The 20,969-nt window shown below is 39.3% G+C and overlaps 1 protein-coding gene across 2 annotated transcripts in view; it reads right to left on the bottom strand.

The window, feature by feature from the left end:
- Positions 1–382: 382 nt before the first annotated feature.
- Positions 383–20,969, bottom strand: part of EPAS1 (endothelial PAS domain protein 1) — a 79,077-nt gene continuing 58,490 nt past the window's right edge. For both annotated transcript variants that reach the window (XM_030498765.1, XM_030498764.1), the window contains exons 7-16: positions 15,327–15,433; positions 10,185–10,332; positions 9,220–9,428; positions 8,704–8,891; positions 7,716–7,826; positions 5,516–6,000; positions 4,297–4,420; positions 4,092–4,209; positions 3,381–3,554; positions 383–2,641 (exon numbers count right to left, since the gene is read on the bottom strand). In XM_030498765.1, coding sequence (XP_030354625.1) covers positions 2,490–2,641; positions 3,381–3,554; positions 4,092–4,209; positions 4,297–4,420; positions 5,516–6,000; positions 7,716–7,826; positions 8,704–8,891; positions 9,220–9,428; positions 10,185–10,332; positions 15,327–15,433 — 1,816 coding nt within the window. In that variant the 3' untranslated portion in view covers positions 383–2,489. The remainder of the gene's footprint in view (positions 2,642–3,380; positions 3,555–4,091; positions 4,210–4,296; positions 4,421–5,515; positions 6,001–7,715; positions 7,827–8,703; positions 8,892–9,219; positions 9,429–10,184; positions 10,333–15,326; positions 15,434–20,969) is intronic.

A 20,969-nucleotide genomic window follows, 5' to 3' on the forward strand; every position in this document is an offset into this window, starting at 1 on the left:
GAACTGTGGCAATTCAGCCTCTAAAATGTAATTTTGTCCATTTTTTTTTTTAAGGGTAGCATTCAAGAGGCACCCTCAGCTCCTCAGACAAACACTTTGGAAATGGAAGCAGCAGTCTGGACCACAGGATGTGTTTCAGAAGGGCGGCCTGCAGGGCATGAATTCTCCATTTGAGGAAAGCTGGGTAAACTCTTCGAAAAGGTTGTTGGTACAGACCTTTGGCAGGCTATTTCCCAGCTGTCAAACACAGGTAACTTTTGTTCATTCTTTCATTCTTCAAAGATCAATGCAAACCTTTATTTTCTATAAATAATTTAATAAATACTTTTGTTTTACAATGATACAACAAATAACAAATTCATAGCAAACGAGTCACAAAGAATTTAGGATCAGTATACTTTAATAAGGTATCAGTGTCAAAATACATTTCCTTATCAAGTTAAAGTTCCCATACAGTTATAATATTGTCAATAAGAATTCAGCAATATAGATTATGAAATAATTATGATAAAAAGTATGATTAATATTAAGACATGGAATACTTTTTCAGAGTGTTTTAGTAAACTGTTAGGGTATAACATTTTTAATGCTGAAACTACACAAATAAGAAACAGAAGAGCAGTATTCAAGTGTCTTTAATGCTTGAAGCCTTTAACTCCTTGCCACTACAAATTTGTCAAAGCTGGCTTGCCAATTTTAATCAGATTTTGATGCCTACAATATAATTTTCCACATGGTAATAACTTCACTTTAGGAGCAGATCATTTTTGGTAATAAACTCTTGAAACATTGCCTACAATAGGGACTATCATTTTTTTTACATTATGTACCAATAACAAAAGATCTTAAGCTTTTCTTAAGTATCTGTGGTTAAGACTTACTTAACACAGCGAACTCTGAAGTGCTCTATGAACCCAAGGCTCCCTCTCTGCAAGTGTCAGTGCATGATATAAAGCAATTTTATAAACCAGGCTTCAGCACAATTAGAAGTCTCAAAAGAATATATATCTTTGTTCTAAGTTTCTTGGCCAGATTTTTACCTTTTGTACATTGCCACTGTTCCATTTTCTTCGATGAAGCTACAATGATTTATACCAGTGGAGGAAACAAGATGGTATATACCAACATATATATCTAGGTCTGTATGTATTTTAAAGCCAGAACTGCTCACCTGCCTTTTACTGCTTCAGTATTTTTGCTGTTTGAATTATTTAAACTTTAAAATTCCTTTGCCTTTGAATGCATTCAAAGCCTTATTTTTCAAAATACATGCATAACAACAAATGATAGTTGGAAAGGAGCTCTGAAATGTCTGGATACCTTTAAATGACATTTCAGCTACTGAATAATGCAAGGCAAGTAAAAACAATACAGACCTGCCTGCCAGCTATTCATCTCACTATACAATCCTTAATTCTTTTTGTCTACTTATAGCTGAGTTAGCCTAATAGCCTGGGAAATATTACTTAGTTTTAATGATTCAATATTGCAATTATATTGCTAGCTAGCATATAAGATGGTAAAAGGGTAACATTAATCAGAGGTGTTAATACTGGCCACTGGTCAGATTCCTGAAATATCAGCAACACCATAACAAATACTACTAGTTTTATCAGAAACAGCTCTTAAAGTGTCCTACATACAGCAAAAGTACCAAGAGATGATCAACAACTGACCCAGAGAGAATTTAAAAAGAAAAGGAAACAACAAAGCACAAAACAAAACACCAAACCCCAAACAAGTGAAATCACAGGTCTAAATCCTCCACTGGGGTAAATCTGTAGGACTCCCTTGGCTGTAGAGCTAAGCCAGGTTAAGGCAGCTGAGGATGTGGCTTGCTTCTGAGGAAAAAAAGCTTACAACGTGCAACTTTCACAGATACCCACAAACATTGCAGTTCACCATTCACATTTCTTTCAACAAAATGTATAAAAATGAAAGGAAGGGGGAGGAGGCAGAAGGCTGGGATTTTTCCTTAGTATGCTTTTCCAAAAGTTATTAAAAGTTACAATACGATAAATGCTGGAAAACAGAAAGACTCAAAAGATTTCAATTTGGCAGATCAACAAAAAGCTGTGGTTGGAGATCAAATTTGTTTCATTCATCTTTGGCAATAAAAAGAAATCTTTGCACTACTGCAGCCAAAGTATATCACGTGATGAGGCATTTATACCACAGCTTTTTATTAGCATGAAATTTGAAGAAAATTTCAGCATATAAATTACAGGTAATGAGATAAGGGGAGGGTAATCAAACTCTCTAAACAACACTTTAATTGCAATAGAGAAAATACAGTAGATGTATTTCTTTAATATGAATAATAAAGTGAGTAACTTCAAAAGGCCACTATTTGGTAACGTGGACAGGTTCAATATCTAAGTAAAATCCTGTAAAAGTGTATTTGTATTAGAAATTGTCTACTTGCAAAAATATATTTAAAAACTGAAGCTGTTTTGAACAGTATAGGCCACGGAATATTGCAGGGTCGCTCAGGTTGCCTGGTCCAGTGCTCTGAGCAGTTCACTGCCCTGCAGAAGCGTAGAGCTGCCCAAAACAGGGACGTTCACCTCACAGTCATATCTTGTCAACTCAGGCAGCAAGTAGGGTTCAAAAGAAGGCCCCAGCAGACGACTGGCCATACCTGGAAGAGACGAGTGAAGTAAGTCATGGTGCTGAGACCAGAGAAAGGACTTGTTTCCTCTCATCCTTCTTCTGTTTATACCAGTTCTTATTTCATTTTGTGTTTGTATCAATAGGCCTCAAACCACCAGCAGTTACAGGTTTCAGAGCAAACCGATGCATGGCTCTGCCTTAAACTGTTGCAAGTGTGTCACATGGACATATGCAGTTTTTCACTTCTACCCCCAGTTTACATTGCTCTGAGAAAAATTATCTTGGTGCAGATGAGGAAAGCTGTAGTAAAGACACAGTTTATAAATGGACACCCACTCCCCTTCTATGTTAAAAGGGACATACATATATATATATGTCCCCTTTAATTAGTTATTTTAACTTCTAGAAGGCTGTTAAGACTGTAACCTACAAAACTCTCATATCAATGCTTCAGTGAAGTTGTCTAGTACAACTTAATTTTATCACAAGACAAGAGTATGGATGGAGGATGATTCAACCTCCAAGGTAAAAGGTATTAAGTTTAATTGAAATGAAGGGCAAAAATGTTTTTTCCGCATATATTACAAATATAATCATTAAAGTTTCGCACTAAACAACAGAACTAATTTTTCATGCTAGGAAGCAATACATATTTGGTTCTTAGTTCCAATACTGATTTCATGGAAAAAATACACTTAAAGAATTATGGAGGAGGCTGATAAACTAAGTACCAACATTTTCCAATTTCTGTATTTGACAGCTCTTACCTGACACTTTATGAGCTGGCTGGACAGCATAATCCTGACAATGGGAACTGTAAAACGGAGGGGGAAACGCTCCTGCTTTCAAATTCTCACCAGGACTGCCACAGGTTGGTTGCTGCTGCTGCTGTAGTTGATTCATTGGTTGGCTCGGGCCCCTCGAGTTACAGACAAATTCATCTGATTTACAGAAGTGGGGGGGAAAGGGGAAGTTAAATTAAGCCAGTGTAATAATTAATAGATAATACTAATTCAGAGCAAAACAGTCCTTGCTGTGATGGTCATACGGTGTGGGCATACCTACATTTTATCACAAAGGAAGCCCAGAAACAGCACTAGCTGTACAAGTAGTAGAGCTACTACACAAGATAGGCTTGTATAAGTAAACGCAATGTTGTAGAGAGAAAGTATCAGTTCTAGCTCTGAGATGTCTGAACCTCAGATCAGCACAAAGTAAACCCATTTCCATTAAGCTGATTTCTGTTACCTCCAAAGCAAGGATGTGAATATACATGAAGCCATCTGGTTTTTATCTGGTATTTATCAAATATGCCTTAGATTTTCAGCTCTTAGCAATACAAGTTGATCTTTAATCTTAGTATAATATTTACAGAGCTTATTTACATTTTCTTTTGAAAGAGTTTATGTTCCTATTCAACCTGTCTTAAAATTGCATTTCAATACTTAACATTGCAAAACCACTTTCTTTTGTCTTACCAGTAAGAACACTTGTGCTGAGAGATTTCTTTTCTGTAACCAAGGCACAGTTTTCCCCTTTGAGAAATTTCATTCTCTTCCACATTAGGTGAGATGAATTAATGACAGATGGATCTCCCTAGAATGTGAAGAAAAGCAAACCAAATAATTAACACCGATGACTATGGTGAGTCCAAAGTTGTGAAAGGGATTTATTTCTTATTACCCCACTCAGCTGTTGTAACGCTTGTTCTTCATAATCCAGTTGCCGCTTCAATTTCAAACTGTTAGCCAGAGCAATTCTTGCTGGGTTTACATCTATGCCTCGTTGCCCAAAAGCATCCAAGGGCCTGTGGAGAAAAGATCTCTGGGTGAGAGAGCAGCAAGGCAAATCTATACCATCTTGTTAATTTCTACAAATTCTTTCATTTAAAGACATTTAAGGTGTCTTTGACATGTCAGTGGACAGACCTCACATGCCCAATGTTTTTATTTCCTTTTGTTAGTCATCCTACAAGCTTTGGAAACTTCTGACTCTTGGGATGAAGGACTAATGAAAATCTAGCATAAACAGCCTGTAGGGATCTCCAGACAGACACAAAGATGCTGTGGAAAAGAAAGTCACATGATTTTTAAGGCTAGGATTTTGAAAGCCACACCTGTCCCCTTGCTTTACATGCTAAATATGAACACACAGGTTGCTGTTCGGGGACAAACCCTCTCTTTACAGATGCATATTCAGATACTGGTATTTCTGCCAGCAAGAAATCCCAGAAAGCAAACTGTAGGCAAACTGCACAGCTTCATGTTTTACAGTGACAACTGCCATCTTATGTACTTCCTGCATGTTTCAACACTGAAGACCCAAGAGCTACTGAGAAACTACTAGCTCTCATAAGAAGCTTCCAGGACTGTGGCCTCTGATCTACATTTCACCACATACTGTTCACATGTGTAAGAAAGTGAACAAGGTGAGGAAAAGCTGTAGAAAAAAAGCCTGTAATTTTAAGTCTTAGTTGTGGCATTTACATATACCAGCAATAAATGTACTGTCATCTCTCCCTCTCCCCTATTTTCTGTTGTGCAAAATAATATATGCAAGGTAAGAAAGTATGCCTGAGTCCCAGCTTACTGCTGGACCAGTAAAGCCTTTTCAGGACCTCTTAAACTGCGTAAAGTCAAGAAGGTTGTGTAAAATTACTGAGGTAATGTTTACCTGCCCAGCAGAAAATTGATTCATGTGTGCTTACAGGCAATGAAAAATTAGCCCAGCGACTACTACGGGGAGAGCACCACACTAATTTCCCCAGAGGCAGAGTCTGATGAATAGCAATAAATCTTACTCCAGCTGAGTTGAGAAAAGGAATTATTCAAGATTATGATCCCGCTCATCCCCCTAAAACTTTTCTTAGTAAAATAAATAGATATACCACAAAAACTCTTACCTTTTTTTATATATGGGCATGTTTGGAGAATGTATCGGTGGCCCTGAGGGGGAACTTGATAGGGATCCTGAGTATTTATCCATGAGTCTCCATTTAGCAGGGACATATTCTAACGGAGGATCAGGTGGCCACTGTGTGTTTGGTCTTCCTCCCATCGAAGACAAGGGAGTGCTGGCTTGGTCATGGTATGGTGGCAGTGATGACCTGCTCATATTGTTGAAGAACACTGATGACAGGGACCCACGACCAGGATTCATTTTTTTATTTGATAGCTGTGGACAATATTTCTCTGGGAGAAATTGATTCTGTGATGCAGAAGCAAGGGGTTGGAAGATGGTACTCATGCTACTTAGACTCTGCTGGGTATTTTGTGCGCTTTCAGAGAGAGAACGTTCTTCTTGGCAGATTGGGCTGAGCTGGAAATCTTCTCCATCCATAGGAATGTAGGGAGCCAAGGTTTCAAGGTCCAGTTCATTGAAGTCAGTCTGCACAAAAATGAAGTAAGTTCATAAAAACCCTAAAAGTTTACAGCAGTTGTGGCAGTTAGTGTGATGAGGAATACAAGTAGACGTGAAGCGGAAAAATCACTATGCCAAATTTACCTACACAGAACTGGCCAGCTCCTCTTTGCAGGTGTCTTATTTCTATGACTATCATACATGTTCATCATGGCATCAGTAGCAAGGACAATAACCTGAAGAAAAACCCCTCCCAGGTAGGCAGTATTTGCTAAAGCAGCTTGCATGCAGCCTGCAACATCAGTGTGATCTGAAGCAGATCTTATGTTTCAGTACGTTTTGAGTAATTTGTCTGCAAAGACTCTACAACATGTGGTGTGTAGTTCAACCTCAGGCTTTTTCGTGTTAAAATAGACAACGGAGCTTCCTTGTAATCCAGCTATATGAAAAAAATGCATCTAAAAATTGCAAATGTTTAAAAAAAAAAAAAAGGGCAGTTAGAAGGGCACTATTGCACTTAAATCCATAGTTTTTTTTATTTTCCCCATGGAGAACTAATCATATTTAAATGTATTTCTCTTGGCTGACTATATTTCTCTTCGACCAGAGCTGAACAGAAAGGGAAATCAATATTGGCCCACCAGTCAGCTCATGACAGAGGTACTTCTCTAACACTCATTTTTCCCACCAAAGCTGCTGATGTGGTGGGACACACCTGAGCAAGCAGATGCTGAACCTGACAAAACTGAAGTTTGCACATGTCAAGTCTTGCATCCAGTTTAATCCTGATCCACATTTTTCTCCTATCTGTCTCACTCTTTCTGTTACAGAAACAGCTAATGTCCAGACTTAGATGAAATTTCTTCAGGACATGGACTACAGCCTACCTAAGTCTGCAAATGGCACTGACATATTGAGGTACCTTATTTGGGCCCCAGTACCCCAAACTTTCCATAGGATTAATAGGAGAAGAGGGTCTGAGCTGCCAGCCAGCAACGCCTGTTCCTTTCTCTTAATTATAAAAAAGTATAAGCTCTTAACAAACGCATTTCAATTAAGTTAGGTGGGCCAAATCACACCTACACCTTCTATTCACTAGCTCACTTGATGAAATGTTATAATAGTGGATTTATTTATTTGTAGAGGGAATTTCCACACTTACACCCTGATTAGAATACAGGAGATGAAGACCATATCTTATTTTACATGCAAGAAATTGTCACATTTCTCACAAATCTTCCAAGAGGTAAACCAAGAATAATATATCCAAAACAACAGGTTGCATTTTGTAGTTAGAGAAGATACGTGCTATGGAGGGACATTTCTTTCTCATTTTAATGTTTTGCAAGAATTAGTTTATTTATATTTTGTTCTAGAAAGGATGTTTACTTGCTAGTCATTAGGCTAGGTTAAAAAAAATTGTTGCTGCTTGTTTTCCTTATCCAGTCTACAGAAGCTCCCAGATTCTTAAAGCTCTCTGCTGATTTGTTTTCCGTTCGTATCAGTGCCACCACAGTAACACCCTAAAGTACTTGCTTCAGAGTTAGGGATAGAAATTTACACCCCAGCTTTTGAAAGTGCATGTTTTTGTTAGTGTAGTGCATCAAAGCTTTAGTGTATATATGTGCAAATGCAGTTCGTGTGTCATATCACGGTATCTATCTGCACAGAGCATGCGTCTGCACCACCTACTATCAGAGGACTAATTTTTATGGCTTTTGGAAGAGACATTAGTTCCTTACCTGGGAGGTGCACTGACTTTTTGATTCTGTGTCCATGGCAAAAAGTTTTTCAATCACCTCAATCTTAAGATCTTCATCCACAGAACTGTAATAATCTCCTGGGCTGCTTGGCTGCACAGAAATAAGAATTTGCTATAAGCAGCAAGACAACCATAATATTGACTTAGCATCATGCTGTTTCTACTGTACTGTTCAGTAATAGATCTTCCCCATGAAAAGCAAATGGCTAGACTGCATAAATATACATGTCCTCAGAACCCAAAACTGTCTGCTTCTATCATATGCTTTTCTCTGAAACAAGATTACTGGTCACTACAAAACATAGGCACCCAATACAGGAACCTAGTTGTCTTGGTTTAAATGTTGGTTTTGGGTTTTTGGAAAATCGGACCAGAAACATGGAATGTACACTATTAAACACTTTTGTCGAGAAGGGAGATGTTCAGCGACACCTCAATGCCTTTTTCATGATTGGACATCTTCTCTAGTAAAGGCCAGGTTAGAGTGGCTCAAGCTCTTAGGGGCAATGCCCTGAAAAAACATTCACTCTTTCAGTGGGGAATACCATGGAGCTGCTCTCAAAATCCCTAGTTTGGGTAAGCTTTCTAAAGACTATAGCTTCTAGTTAACAAACAGAAAGAGGAAGAGCGCCAACACTATTTTACATTGGCTTTTTGTTTAAGGCTAATTCATGAAAGGTGGTAGCATGTTCTTGTTGTCTTATAGGTTATAGTAATTACTGAGGGACAGCTGGGAGAAAATGAGGACTGCAATGTAAAGGCAGGATATAGTTCCCATTTGATGTTTTTGCTATTGATTCTTAAGATGTATGCAGTAAAGGAGGGCTACAGATACTATACACTGGTCCTTGTTAATAAGCAATGAGACAGGACTGCTAACATGAAAACATCATCTGCATATATTGATGGGACTTACATACATACAAAACATAACATCCATTTATTTTTATTTTTAAAGCTCTTCTTACCGTGGAACAGCTACTGTTGCTGCTTGCACTTGGAGTACTGCTGCCAGGTGCAATCTGAGGCATTGTAAAGGACGGTATCGTCAGTGTTTCACCTTGAGCAGCATGGCTTTTCACTTCCACTGGCCATACTTTGTTTGGTGTCAATACAGCAGTGGGGAAGGCAGGGGCTTCCTCAAACTTCTGTGTCCCTGGATGGAGTTTCAACAATATTAACGCATGCTTTTAGCTTGTCTGTGTTATGATATAATTGCAGCTATTCATTAAAAGTAAACACTGCTCCTAGTTGCCATGACAATAAGTTGGCATAGACTTAACGCATGTTGTTTAGTCAGCAAGAAAGCCTGAATCTACTCTCATTCACAGAAATTTTCCACTGCTGTGAGCACGTGGGCTCTTATAGACATTACTCCCAATTTGTGCACACAGCAAACAGACCTTGTCTATTATGAAGTTTCTATAAATGTAGGCTCACACACGGTTCTTTGTTGCACAAAAATTATTTATACAAATACTAACCAAAATCCAGGGAAATAATGGCATCGCCGGGTGTTGGTGCCAGCTGAGCAAGTTCCTCTGGTTCCTCCTTTAGCTTAGTAAACAAGAAGTCACTCTTCTCTGTCGCGGGGATGCTGCTCTCATAGGTGGTGCTCATCGTCAGCAGGTGAGGCTTGAAGAGCGATTCCGTTTGGTCCATAGAGAACACAACATCGTTCTTCTCAATTTCACTGACAAGAAAATAGGTTTTAGGCATTTTGCACTCAAAAAGATGTGAGTAATGTAGGCAGCACAAACTCTCTAAACCTGGGACCCGTACAAGCATTTTGGCCTCTCTGGGTGGCATGCTAGGCTCTCAGCAGGCGAGGCATGGTTCCAGCGTTGCTGAGCACCACCATCTCAGATGACGCAGAGACTGTGGTCAGTAGTTCTGTGGGAATACTCAGGGCTTTGTTGCTCTGCTTTTTAAAGGGATGTAGTAGAGGCTATAATGGCCCAGACTATCACTCAAATAAGTATTTCCTATTTTGGCCCCATCTAGGACCAAAAATACTTGAGTTTGGCAAGAGAGAGGCAAAACCCCTAATTGGTCCTGATTTTTGAGGTGGTGAACAGTTTCTCCTAGCAACATCAGATGCAATTACTACTTAATTTTATCTTCTCTGACACAGCATTAGAAAACCAAAACACATTAGCAGTTGTGTTACACAACACAATCTTCAGCACAGGCTTTATACTTTTATACCGGCACAGCAGCTATGCTGCAGAAGAGAAGGGCTGTGGTGTATTTCAACAGCATGTATAGGAACAGGCATGCCACATTTTTCATCGATGTCTAACATCAGTAAACAAGACTGAACCAACATGACTAAACTGATTTCAGAATAACAACACTGAATAAACAGACCCTTCAAAAGTTCTCCTGATTATTGCATTTCTTCCAGCACATGATTCCATACGTGGTTTTTCTGGCCCGTACAGCTTACCTCAGCACATAGTTGACACAGACGATACACTGAGGCTGTAGGTTGCGTGTATTGTAAATCACTGTTCCTTGAGTCTCCAGCCATACGTATCCACCATGCTTGGCAAGCATACGGTACTGGCCCGTCACTACTTGACCTTTTGTACACACTGAGAAAAGGAAGCAGAGAGATAGATATAAATAACTCAGCAGGACAGGAACACACAATAACTAATATTTATTTTAAATAACCCCGCTCCTGAGTTTTAATTATGCAAAACTGCGCTATGACATTTGTTATCAAGGATGCTTAACTTTCCCAAAGTTCAGCCATCTTGAATATCAAAGGGGCTGTTCATTTGAGGTTTCCACTCAACGTCGGAAACATTGAGTTCTGGCATTTGAATTCTTGAGATAGCCTGAGTATTCAGATCAGAGTGTAGGATTTAAAAATCTGAGATAAGATCCCAGCTCCCCCCAGAATAATGCCTGCTGACTGCCTGTTTCCTGAGCGTCCCTGTTCTAGAAGTGCCTCAGTTTGGACTCCCAAGTTGATCTGTAGGAAAGTGAATTTATTTAGGAAACTATTTAATACTTCCCTTTTTAGGTGGTGGATAAGTCAAAGAGTCAGATGATTTAAAAGCTATACTCACAAAAAAATAAAAAAACCTCTTATGGTTTAAATCTCTACCTTTCTCTTTTTATACCTTAAAGCTAAGAGATGGAGACATCAACATCACAAATAAGGTGGAGGTGTCACTAGCACAGCATTGGTCTTAAGAGGCTGAAGAAGTACTATCACTCTTAAAAAAGTATCAAAATTAGCAATGGTAATCAGGACAGTTTTGCCTAGGACGATAAAAAGCTGAATTACTGTATTTCTCTATCTGCTTCATCTGTGGTGTTCCTCTGCAATAGCTTGAAATTAGCAGCCTAGAAGAAACCAAGAGCCATGTGACAAATCAAATGATGTTTATTTAACTTGAAATGTTTTTTTGAACTGGCCTGTGTTTCTCAAGCAATAAACTGATAATGGTACAACGTGGGTTTAAAGCTTCATCTAGATGTTTGAAGGGTGAAATCCCACCTCCTTCCAATATTTTGTAATATTTGAAGACACTGAGCTTTCCGTGGGGAGCTTTGGAATTCCAAGATGTAAAGTTTTATGATGTCCTGACTGTGGTAATTTGTCAGTTAAGGAAAAATACTGCTGATCAATGGCAATAAAATTAGGGCTAGAATATGCAAGCAGTACTCGTACTAAGAAGAATTTGTATTTGTAAGCAGAGGTAGTTGCATTGAGTAGCAAAAGTGGGAACTGGCTCAACTAAACCTTTGACTGCATTGGCAATCTTTCCTTTTAAACAGATTTTACACCATCAAACTAATGCCCTAAAAATAATGCAGTTTAACTCGGTAGGGCTGAAAGCTCAATTCTACAGTCTTTGCACAGAAAAGCTGCTTGTGAATGTGGCCTTTAAGAGAAACTATTTCTTGTCAGTCTCTCCTACATTGCCACCATACAAATGTACAAATCCAGGCCCATGAAATACAACAACTGTTTTGCAGATAATTGTTGCTGTGTTTATCCTTCTATCTCTGAAGTTTGTTTGTTTTCTTCCTAGGAGTATTTAATCACCCTTCATTTAATTTATTTAGACAAAGTAGAACATTACTTTTATTGATTAAATACTTCTGGTGGAACAAAATCAAAAGGCTTTCATTTCAAAGTGTTTTAGTGACTGGACTGTTCTGCTCTGCTTGTGAAACATAATTACACTGCTTCCTAATCATCAACTCATCAATAAGAGTCACAGTGTAGGCGCCTGTTACATTACAAAGAAGCTTTTTACTGCTTTAATCTTTTTTATTATTGTTATTGAAAGCATGTCATGTTCTGATATAATAAAGTACAGCAGAATCTCTCCGTGGGGTAATCTCATAAATTACTAATATGCTCATAACTGCTGACTTTGTTATCAATGCTGCATTTAAGGTTCTGCCTTCAGAGCAAACTTCTCACTTTTCTCTCAGTTTTTTTTAATCATACATTGTCTGTATCTTTACAGAACTAGTAACATCTCAATGAAATAGGCTCCAATTATATTCCTTATCTTTGGGTAGAAAAAAGGGGGAAGGCAGGGATGAATTTAATTGAAAACAAGATTTGTTTTTCAATTGCTGAGAGACACATGTGAAATATGATTCACTTGGAAGGCTTGGCGAACTTCTGCTAAGTGCTACCAAGTGGCAGGTCCAGATGGTGACATTCAGCTCCTCGCTGAAGTCAATAGCAAAATTCCCATTGGCTTTAATGGCAACAAGACCACTCTTAAATGGAAGTGATTATAGATTATTAAATTGCTGAATTGGAAGAAAATAGCTCTACAGTCAATCTTTTGTGTATATTTATGTAACAAGACAGAGATTTTCATCTTGCTTGCATAACATGTGAAAAACTGGGTATGCTACATACATACTGCCAAATGCACTCTAGTCTTCCCATTTGATGGTGACTAATTAAGACTCCTGTACTCTATATGCAACTATACTTTCAGCCAAGAACACAAATGCTATTCTTGCTTGCTTCAATGTGAGATTGTTATTTCACCTCGAGAAAAAAACCCAACCCTGCAGTATAGTAAAACTGCAATAAACATGATTTATCACTAAATTAGAAGGAAGGAAAGGGAAGGAGTTCTGCTTCTAACCAAGGGACTCATTTGAGGTTTTTCTGCCTCCCTGTTTTCAAACTTCAGTCTCCTCCCTCTATTTCCTATGCATCTTTACAACACTAAGTGGTTGGCACTGTCAGAATTGATGACTGTGTTACTGAATGAATCTATATACATAGCATATTTCTAATAAAAATTATTATTTAATAAATACAAGTGTGCTGAACATGAATTTTGAGGTGGATATTTCCATGTATAAATGGCCAAGGTTAGGAAGAACTAAAGTTCTGTATAGCTACATGCTAGGAAGAACTAGGAAGTTCTCTATAAGCTATGTACCTGCTTGGTTACCCTGGTTACAACCTCTCAACAGCACACATTACGAAACCTAGGGATTTATTATTCGGAGGGCTTATGTATGTTTTCTCAAGTCACAGCTTGCTGTCACTTTGCCTTTGTGGTTGTTCTCTGAGTTGGTAAGAAGCCTGACTGTCCCAGAAGACATGGGAAGTATTTATCTTAGAACTAAAAATTTGCTGGCTCTGTTGTCAGCAACAGCATTTATCACAGCACAGACTTCGGTCCTGTGCTTCCAACAGTAAAGATTCTGTGCTATCATAAACACTGTGGCACAGTTTGATCCTAAATATTTATAACCTGTGCAGTGCACAGTGCCCTGAGCCCTTCTGCTGGTATAACTCACCCCTCTAGACTTCCCCTTGCTTTCATTCTGCTTCTCAATCAGTCCTCATGCCCAACAGCAAAACCTTGCAGGACATGGCTCTTTTCAGTAGGCACAAATGGCATATAGACACATGCTGTGCACTATATAAGGTGAATTGAATGGCTAGAGTGAGGAGCAACCTCAGTCAATGCCTGGTCAAGATGGGTACTAGAAAGTCTCCAGAAATCTTTACATAGACAAGTCCCAACTCAGTGGTCCCACTTCATTAACTAGAGACCTTCATGGTTATCCCTTTCTCCTGTTACCAAATAGATTGCCAGCTCTTATTTCATTCCTTCCCTGGCATTATCCCATTCTTAGAAATGCAACTCAACAATTCAAAAGCAACAGTGCAGCACACCCTCTGATTTCTCAGGATGACTCTAGATAGCCCAGCATAGGATACAGACATTGTATCTATGAACATCGCTAATTCCTTTTCACTGTTAAAAACACAAACACATTACCTAAGAATCCATTTTAACAAATACATTCCCAGACAACTCTCTGCAAGTATGGTTTGATTTCTTTCTTTCTTCTAGGCAGCTCTGGAAACAGGATGATTCATACCAACACTGTTTTATAGCACACAACTTTAACACTGCCAAACGTTCTTTCAAGCAACATTTCAGCTCAACACTGTCCTGAATCCTTGCCATTGGAGTTAACGCATATTCCCTTTTCCCCTAAAGGTCAGACAGTTATTCTTTGCTGCTGCTTTTCTCTGGGAAATACAGAAAGTATTTCTGTAAGTCTATTTGGTGGATAATTCTCTACAGATGTGACCCAAGTTATGGGCTTTTTCCTGAGGACAGAGACTTTGATCATAGGAACTACAAGATGGGGTTTTTTTAGCATGTAGACTCCAGTCTAAGAGCTTTGCTTTGTTTTTATCAAAAAGCAGCAGCAGACATTTTAGTGATCTGTTGCTGAGAACTCTCCCATACAGTAACTACTCAATGGCTGAAAGGGCCAAGGGTGGGAAATGTCATTTGTACATTAGCACATCATGCTGTCTCCAGCCATAGCGCCAACACTAAGGACGGAAACTGAAGACTGAAATAATTTAAAGAAATCTTATGTGAGACAGAGACACTGGGTGGCCTGCTGAAAAGAGGGAGCAGAACTTGGATCTGATCTCTGCTCCCAGAATAAGTCAGGTACTTTACATTAAAACCAGCTAAAACTGGCAGTCCACATAGGCACAAGAATAACAAGAAGCAGCTGTTCTCCTGACAGTATATATTATTTGTATAATGAATATCCCTTTTAGAAAGTCTCCCTGCACATCTGTTTTGGGTGGGGAGGACAGTTGTTATTTGGTAGCAGAAGAAAGACATTCAAAATTACACTGCAATAAGCTCTTCCTATTACCCTTTACAGCTGCTGTTTCCCGCTGAGCCCAACAGCACACTAGAAGGATAATACCACCAGTAAATAGCCGCCTCACCAAGCCAGTACTACCTAACCCAGCTTTTCAGATTTTCAGCTGATCCTTGTATTATCCCTCAGAGAGACAGTGATTCTTCTCTCTACCATCTAAGTTGAGTTTTAATTATGGCAAAAAATCAGGCCCTTTGGAAAGATTAGCAGCAGATTTCAGTTAGACAAGCACAGTGACCTGTAAGCATTCTTGCCAAGTGTAAATACTGTTCTCAGAGAATATCTGCACACAGGGTTCATTTGTATTTCCAACTACTTACTGAGGTATCCGCAAGCTGTGTTTTACATGCAAACTATGAAAAGAAGTATGTATGTGACTTACAGTTCTGGTGACTCTTGGTCATACTTTCCGAGTCCAAGGCATGGTAGAACTCATATGCTGAACGGCCCAGCAGCTCCTCTGGATGGTATCCAATTAATTCTGTTATTCTTGGTTAAGGAAAAAAAAAAAAAAAAAAAAAACAAATTTCAAAATTCAGGTCAACATGTGCAGGTCAACCATCAACTCTAGTCCTTAGACTTACAGAATTAAAACCACAGTATAAGAAATTCTGAACTTCCAAACACATTAGGAGCTGTAGAGGACTTCCGATCATGTTGCAAAATGTTTCCATGTTCAGGATAAACTGCCTTTTACTACTACTGGAATAGAAATTCATAGGGATGCCATTACGTGTGTTGCAAATTTTCCCAGGCCTGTTGCACAGTATCTCTTACAGAAGGTCTCAGCTGGGAAGCCCTTGCTGACAAAGTCCTCAACTTGTCCACTATGTGCAAAATCTCCCAAATACTATCATTCAAAATCAAATATGTGTGAGGAGGGTAGTGGTTGGCACCATCAGGTTTAAAAGTAAAACGTACATAAAAGGGTTAAATCACTACTCTGGGTATTGCATTTAATAAAATAAAAATGCAAGGTGAGGAAATTAAGGGCAGTTACAAGGAAAAAAAAAAAAGAATCAGCTCTTCTACTTAGTGTTTCTCAATTATATGAGAACTTCAGCATATGGATTAGGTTACTTGGGTGACTAATCCACAAACTAAGTAGGATTTAACACAAAGAAAGCTACGATCTCAAAAACTAGACTTTTATTCAGAGCCTTTCCGAGTACTCAGGCAAGGCAGAATTTCTCACAAGTTCCTGAATAAAGGAAAATAGGTCATCAAACTGTGCAGATGATTTTCTCTAATGAGAGGTGGAGGAAAAGAGTTCTTTTTTCCTAAATTCAACTTGAAAAACCATCACACACAACTTTACAGGAAACACAGTTAGTAAAAAAAAAAATATATATATATTCAAAAACAAAGATATCTTCTTTTCTGGGAAAAAAGGAAACATTACTGTTTTCCAAGTCAACAACCCTCTTGGATGCCTTTTGCTAGCTTTTAAAGTGCAATAACAACCTGTAATGTAGCAAAGAGCAACAGCAGAAGCAGCTACAAACTGACTGCTAAGCTGTGATAAACCTTGGAAAGGCAGGAGGTTTGCAAGGAACAGCCACATCTTGCAGCACGTTGCTGCCGTCAATAGTAGTGCCCAAGTTTTATGCCTCGTAACTCCCTTGGAAAGGGTTTATCTGCCACCACCACGTTTGATCAGTGGTATTGCTACTTTTAAGAGAGACATCCTCAGGTTTGTGTACTCCCTGGAAGGACAGCCTTGGCCCAACCCTCCAGACACAAGCATGTCTTTACAAGACAGACATGTAAATACTGTAAAACAAACAGAGCAAGAACATGGCATTCATCTCCTGGATCCCCCTCCAGCAAGGAAGACACAGAAGATGGAGCTATTTTGTGTATGGTTTGAACGCCAAGGCATTGAGTCAGCTTTTCCCTCGCCTCCGCAGAACTGTATCGTTCATATTCCAGGACACCTTGGTTTTGTCACTCCAAAAACTACTCTCTGTCTTGATTTCCACAGAAAGAACCTGGATTTATAATAGCTTAGCTGAGCTAAGACTGTAGTTGGTTTTACCAGGTTCCCCCCAAAGACTTACTCTCCTGTTTATGTTTACGGTTCTATTTAGGCTTACAGTTAGCCCAACAGAGGGGAAATCACAGAATCAGGTTTCAAAGAGCTGCTTTTTGAAGCAGCTTCTAAGCCTTTGAACTGCACCCCAGCCAAATCTGCAACTTTTGTCTAAAACCACAATTGCTTTTTCTTTTTTAATAACAGCAGTAACTCTCATAACGAGTCAGTCACCAGAGCTGAACCACAAGGAGAAAAAAACCAAATACAGAAGGAGCCCTAATAAGAGTAAGGCTCCCAAAATACAGTTGCTGCTTGCCTTTACACAGTCAGCTGGGACACACTGGTGTAAGTAGCTTGAGGCTTTTGCCAGGACCAGTGTAAATATACAGTCCTTAAAAACCAGAAACTATGGCCTTTCGTTATATAATGGCCTAGTGTAATAAAGCCATCCCAGTTAGTTTGGAGCTCATCACAAGCGGAAGGCTTTTAAAATTCAGGAAGTTGAGGATTTACTCTTAATCCAGTCATTTGGACCTGAGAGCCAAGTGAGGGTTGAGCAGGGAGAAGGAAAAGGAAATAAAAGATAATGGAAAAAAAGAAGCATCATGTACCCAGCAGCACCAATGCAAATCCAAAACCACATTACAGCCTTCATGGGTATCAACAGTGGAACTGAGATAGTAAGCAAAAAATATGCATTCCTGCAGGCTGAGGGACTCTTAACTCTTATCATATAGTAACTGCAATGTCTATGCAAAATTGTCTACTCCAATCCTGTAATTCCCCTCTGAAATTGCTCCTCACTGCTCATAACAAGCACCCTCACTATAAAATTACTCTTTTTGTTGTTCCATGGCACAGAACAACCTGTGGTGTGATCCAGCTGTGACAACGTCAAATTTAATTAGATGTAACATAATCTTGGATGAACATTAGCAAGTGGCGGGTTGATATCTTTTTAATACGACCAACTGAAAAGTACAGAAAGATAAAGATAAGATATCAAAGAATTACTCACACCAGCCAAATTCTACTAGTGAAATACTGATCAGAGTAACTTTTAAAATAGTTACTTTAAAAATGGCTAAACAGCTTCTGTGCCCTTCAAAACTAACCTGTTAATCTGTTACCACTATTCAGATTGATTACATTTCTCTTTAAACACTCCTGGGAGTGAAATGATTTTTTTTTTTAAATACAGAACATTTCTTTCTCCCATCCCCAACCCCTCCCCCTAAAACTGGCTGAGTATGTTTTTAAATACCACTATTTTATAGCAAACACCATCTCTCCAAAAATTGTTAGCAGTATTTGGTTTGGGGTGTGTGAATTGGCAGATCACACCCTCTTTTATTCCTCCTCTGCTGCTGCTGACTCTAAGAAGTTTAATCTTGCAGGCTATAGCTATTGCAGGGCTGGAAATCAGATTAGCCACTTCCATGCCGCATTACACACTAGGGGTGAGGGGGCAGCTATCTCCATCACCCCTGTCCTGTGACTCTCTTGAGATGTTTGTGGAAGAAGTCTGACCACAGCTAAGAGCTCAAACAGTACCTGGAGGTGCCAAGAGGCAGTATATGCTTCAACAAAGGTCCCTGCACTGAGCTCACTTGAGCATCGCTTTGAGGTTCGCCAGTGAGGTGCACCCTCCAAACCCCATGTGCTTTCCACAGGAACCTCTCAGCAATATGAAATGTCAAATGAAAACACAGAGGACTAAGTACAAAGGAAAAAACATCCTACGGAGCTATGAGGAGAAGGAATACATAACTAAGAGAGACACAGAAACATTTATGCCCCGTGGGACAAAAGGGTCATTTACAAAAATGAGTCCAGAACACAAGACTTCTACTTTGCTTAGACACCAGATAGAAAATTGCTCTTTGTGCAAGCTGGGGAATGACAAAATTGGAAAACAAACTGTATGGTGGTTTTGGATGGCATCCTCGCATGGAAGACTTTGTGTTTTCTCTGCATTTGTAGTAGCTAATTAGAAGGATACTAATAATTTTTGTTGAAGATGACAGGTGGCCTGAGAGGCTGTTTGTTCTCTGTTAATCACTTGTTTCTGAAAACACAAATACCTTTGGGGGAATCTTCGTTTTGCCAGACTGGCACTTCAGTTTTTTGAGCTAAACTTGTCACCATATGTACAGAGACGTCAAAATCTCAGAAAACACAGCCGAGGTGGGCAGTAGCCCTCCACAGTACCAGCAGATCTGTCCCAACTACTGCTACTTAAATGCTTTTTGAGACTACTTCAGTTTCTCTCAGTATACCCATTTCTTGGGATGTGGAGTAAAGGCAGAGTTTATGCTTAAGATACACAATGGAGAAACGAGGGATCTGAATCTTATTTGTGCCACTTTGCCCCATCTTATCTCTTTGAGACATGGCAAAGAAAACAAAGCTCACTGCTTCAAAGGCTATGTCTCCTATGAGATGAGCTATTTCAAGTATTTTGGTTTTTCTTAAAATTGTCCTTCTCTATCTCTGTACAGGAACACAAAGCTTTTTATTGTACACCATCTCAAGTTAAAATAGTATCATAAGAACCGTCAGGACTGAGAAGTCAGGCTCTTTGTGGAAGACTGCTGTAATGTTTACTGCTCATGAAAAAATAGCTGGGTGTATATTCGTTGGGCTGCGTGTGGACTGTGTGTGTGAGGGTGTGGATCTTTTAACAAAGTCTTTCTGTATTCAAACTCCTACCAAGTTATTGAAGTTAAATCGGTCTTGACGGGAACACACAAACCAAGTTATACTTAAAGCAGAATGAGTTAAAAAAGAAAGAAAAAAAAAAAAAAAAAAAAGAAAGAAAAAAATACAAAGCCCAACACAGCCACTGTGCTTGGGGTAAAGCTGTCCTGCCAAGTACAAACTCAAGATGGGTACATGAAAAACTTCACCAGGACTCTTTCTTACTCATTTGGTCTAGCTAAATCAAAGTTTTATTATTTTCAAAAGAAGTTGGTCATGTTTTTTTAATTAGATAGGACATATACCAAAAGCCAGTTTTGCCAAATGCAGATCTTTGGTTTCAGATATCCTCACTTCACTGTTGTCTCCATACTGCATTTCCCCCCTGAGCAGGGATGAAGCTACAGGAGGTCCTTTCAAATGCTTATTTGCATTCTCACCTAATTTAAAAATATTCCCCAAATATAGGTCAAATGGACAACTGACTTAAATCCTCACTGAAGTTCCTAGGCCTGCATATTTCTGTTTTACAGGGATATAACTCAGTTTCCTCTCAGCTGGTCACAGCCTGGATACCACATGCACACTCATATTAAAAGAAATCTAACGGAGACCAACAGTATTGGCATTGCATCTTTGTAAGGGTTAGGCATTGCAGATTGTGTCCCTGCCTATGGCAGGGTGGTTGGAACTAGATAATCTTAAGGTACTTTCCAACCCTAACCGTTCTATGATCTTCCTGCACCATCATATTCTGAATCACCATACATCCTCCATCACTCCTTTTTCTGCTTCAATTCTTCCATTAAAAAGTTCCACCAAAGAAAAAGCAGTAGAGTGTAACTAATTTGGCTTCTTGTAACCAGGAACATACAATTCCCCAAAGCAAGTCATGCCTTCAAAGTAACAGGGAACATACGCTTCTCAGTGCGCCGGTGCCAGGGAGCTGGTTTGTGACGCAGCCTCTGTAGCTGCACATATTGCCCCATGCAGAACAGATTTGTTTCCTTATCCTTCCCTCACCTGATGCATGCTACCCACAGCAATTGTGGGCAAAGAGCAATTCCCTCTCCCTTCGCAGCCTCCGGAAGAGGTCACAGGAATGAAGCTGAAAAGCCAATGTCACCTCCCATGGCATGTTCCCCTCTCTCCTTTCAAAACCCTGGTCCCCTCGAAAATACAGCATATGGGGTTTTCCTGTTATGCATGAACTGTAAAGGCCAAGACTGAATGTGCTGAAGTAGTTCTGGGGTTTTCTGTCAAATTCAGATACAGTTTTCTCTTTTGTTT

Source organism: Strigops habroptila, chromosome 10 (genome assembly GCF_004027225.2).
Source record: "Strigops habroptila isolate Jane chromosome 10, bStrHab1.2.pri, whole genome shotgun sequence".
Taxonomy (NCBI): domain Eukaryota; kingdom Metazoa; phylum Chordata; class Aves; order Psittaciformes; family Psittacidae; genus Strigops; species Strigops habroptila.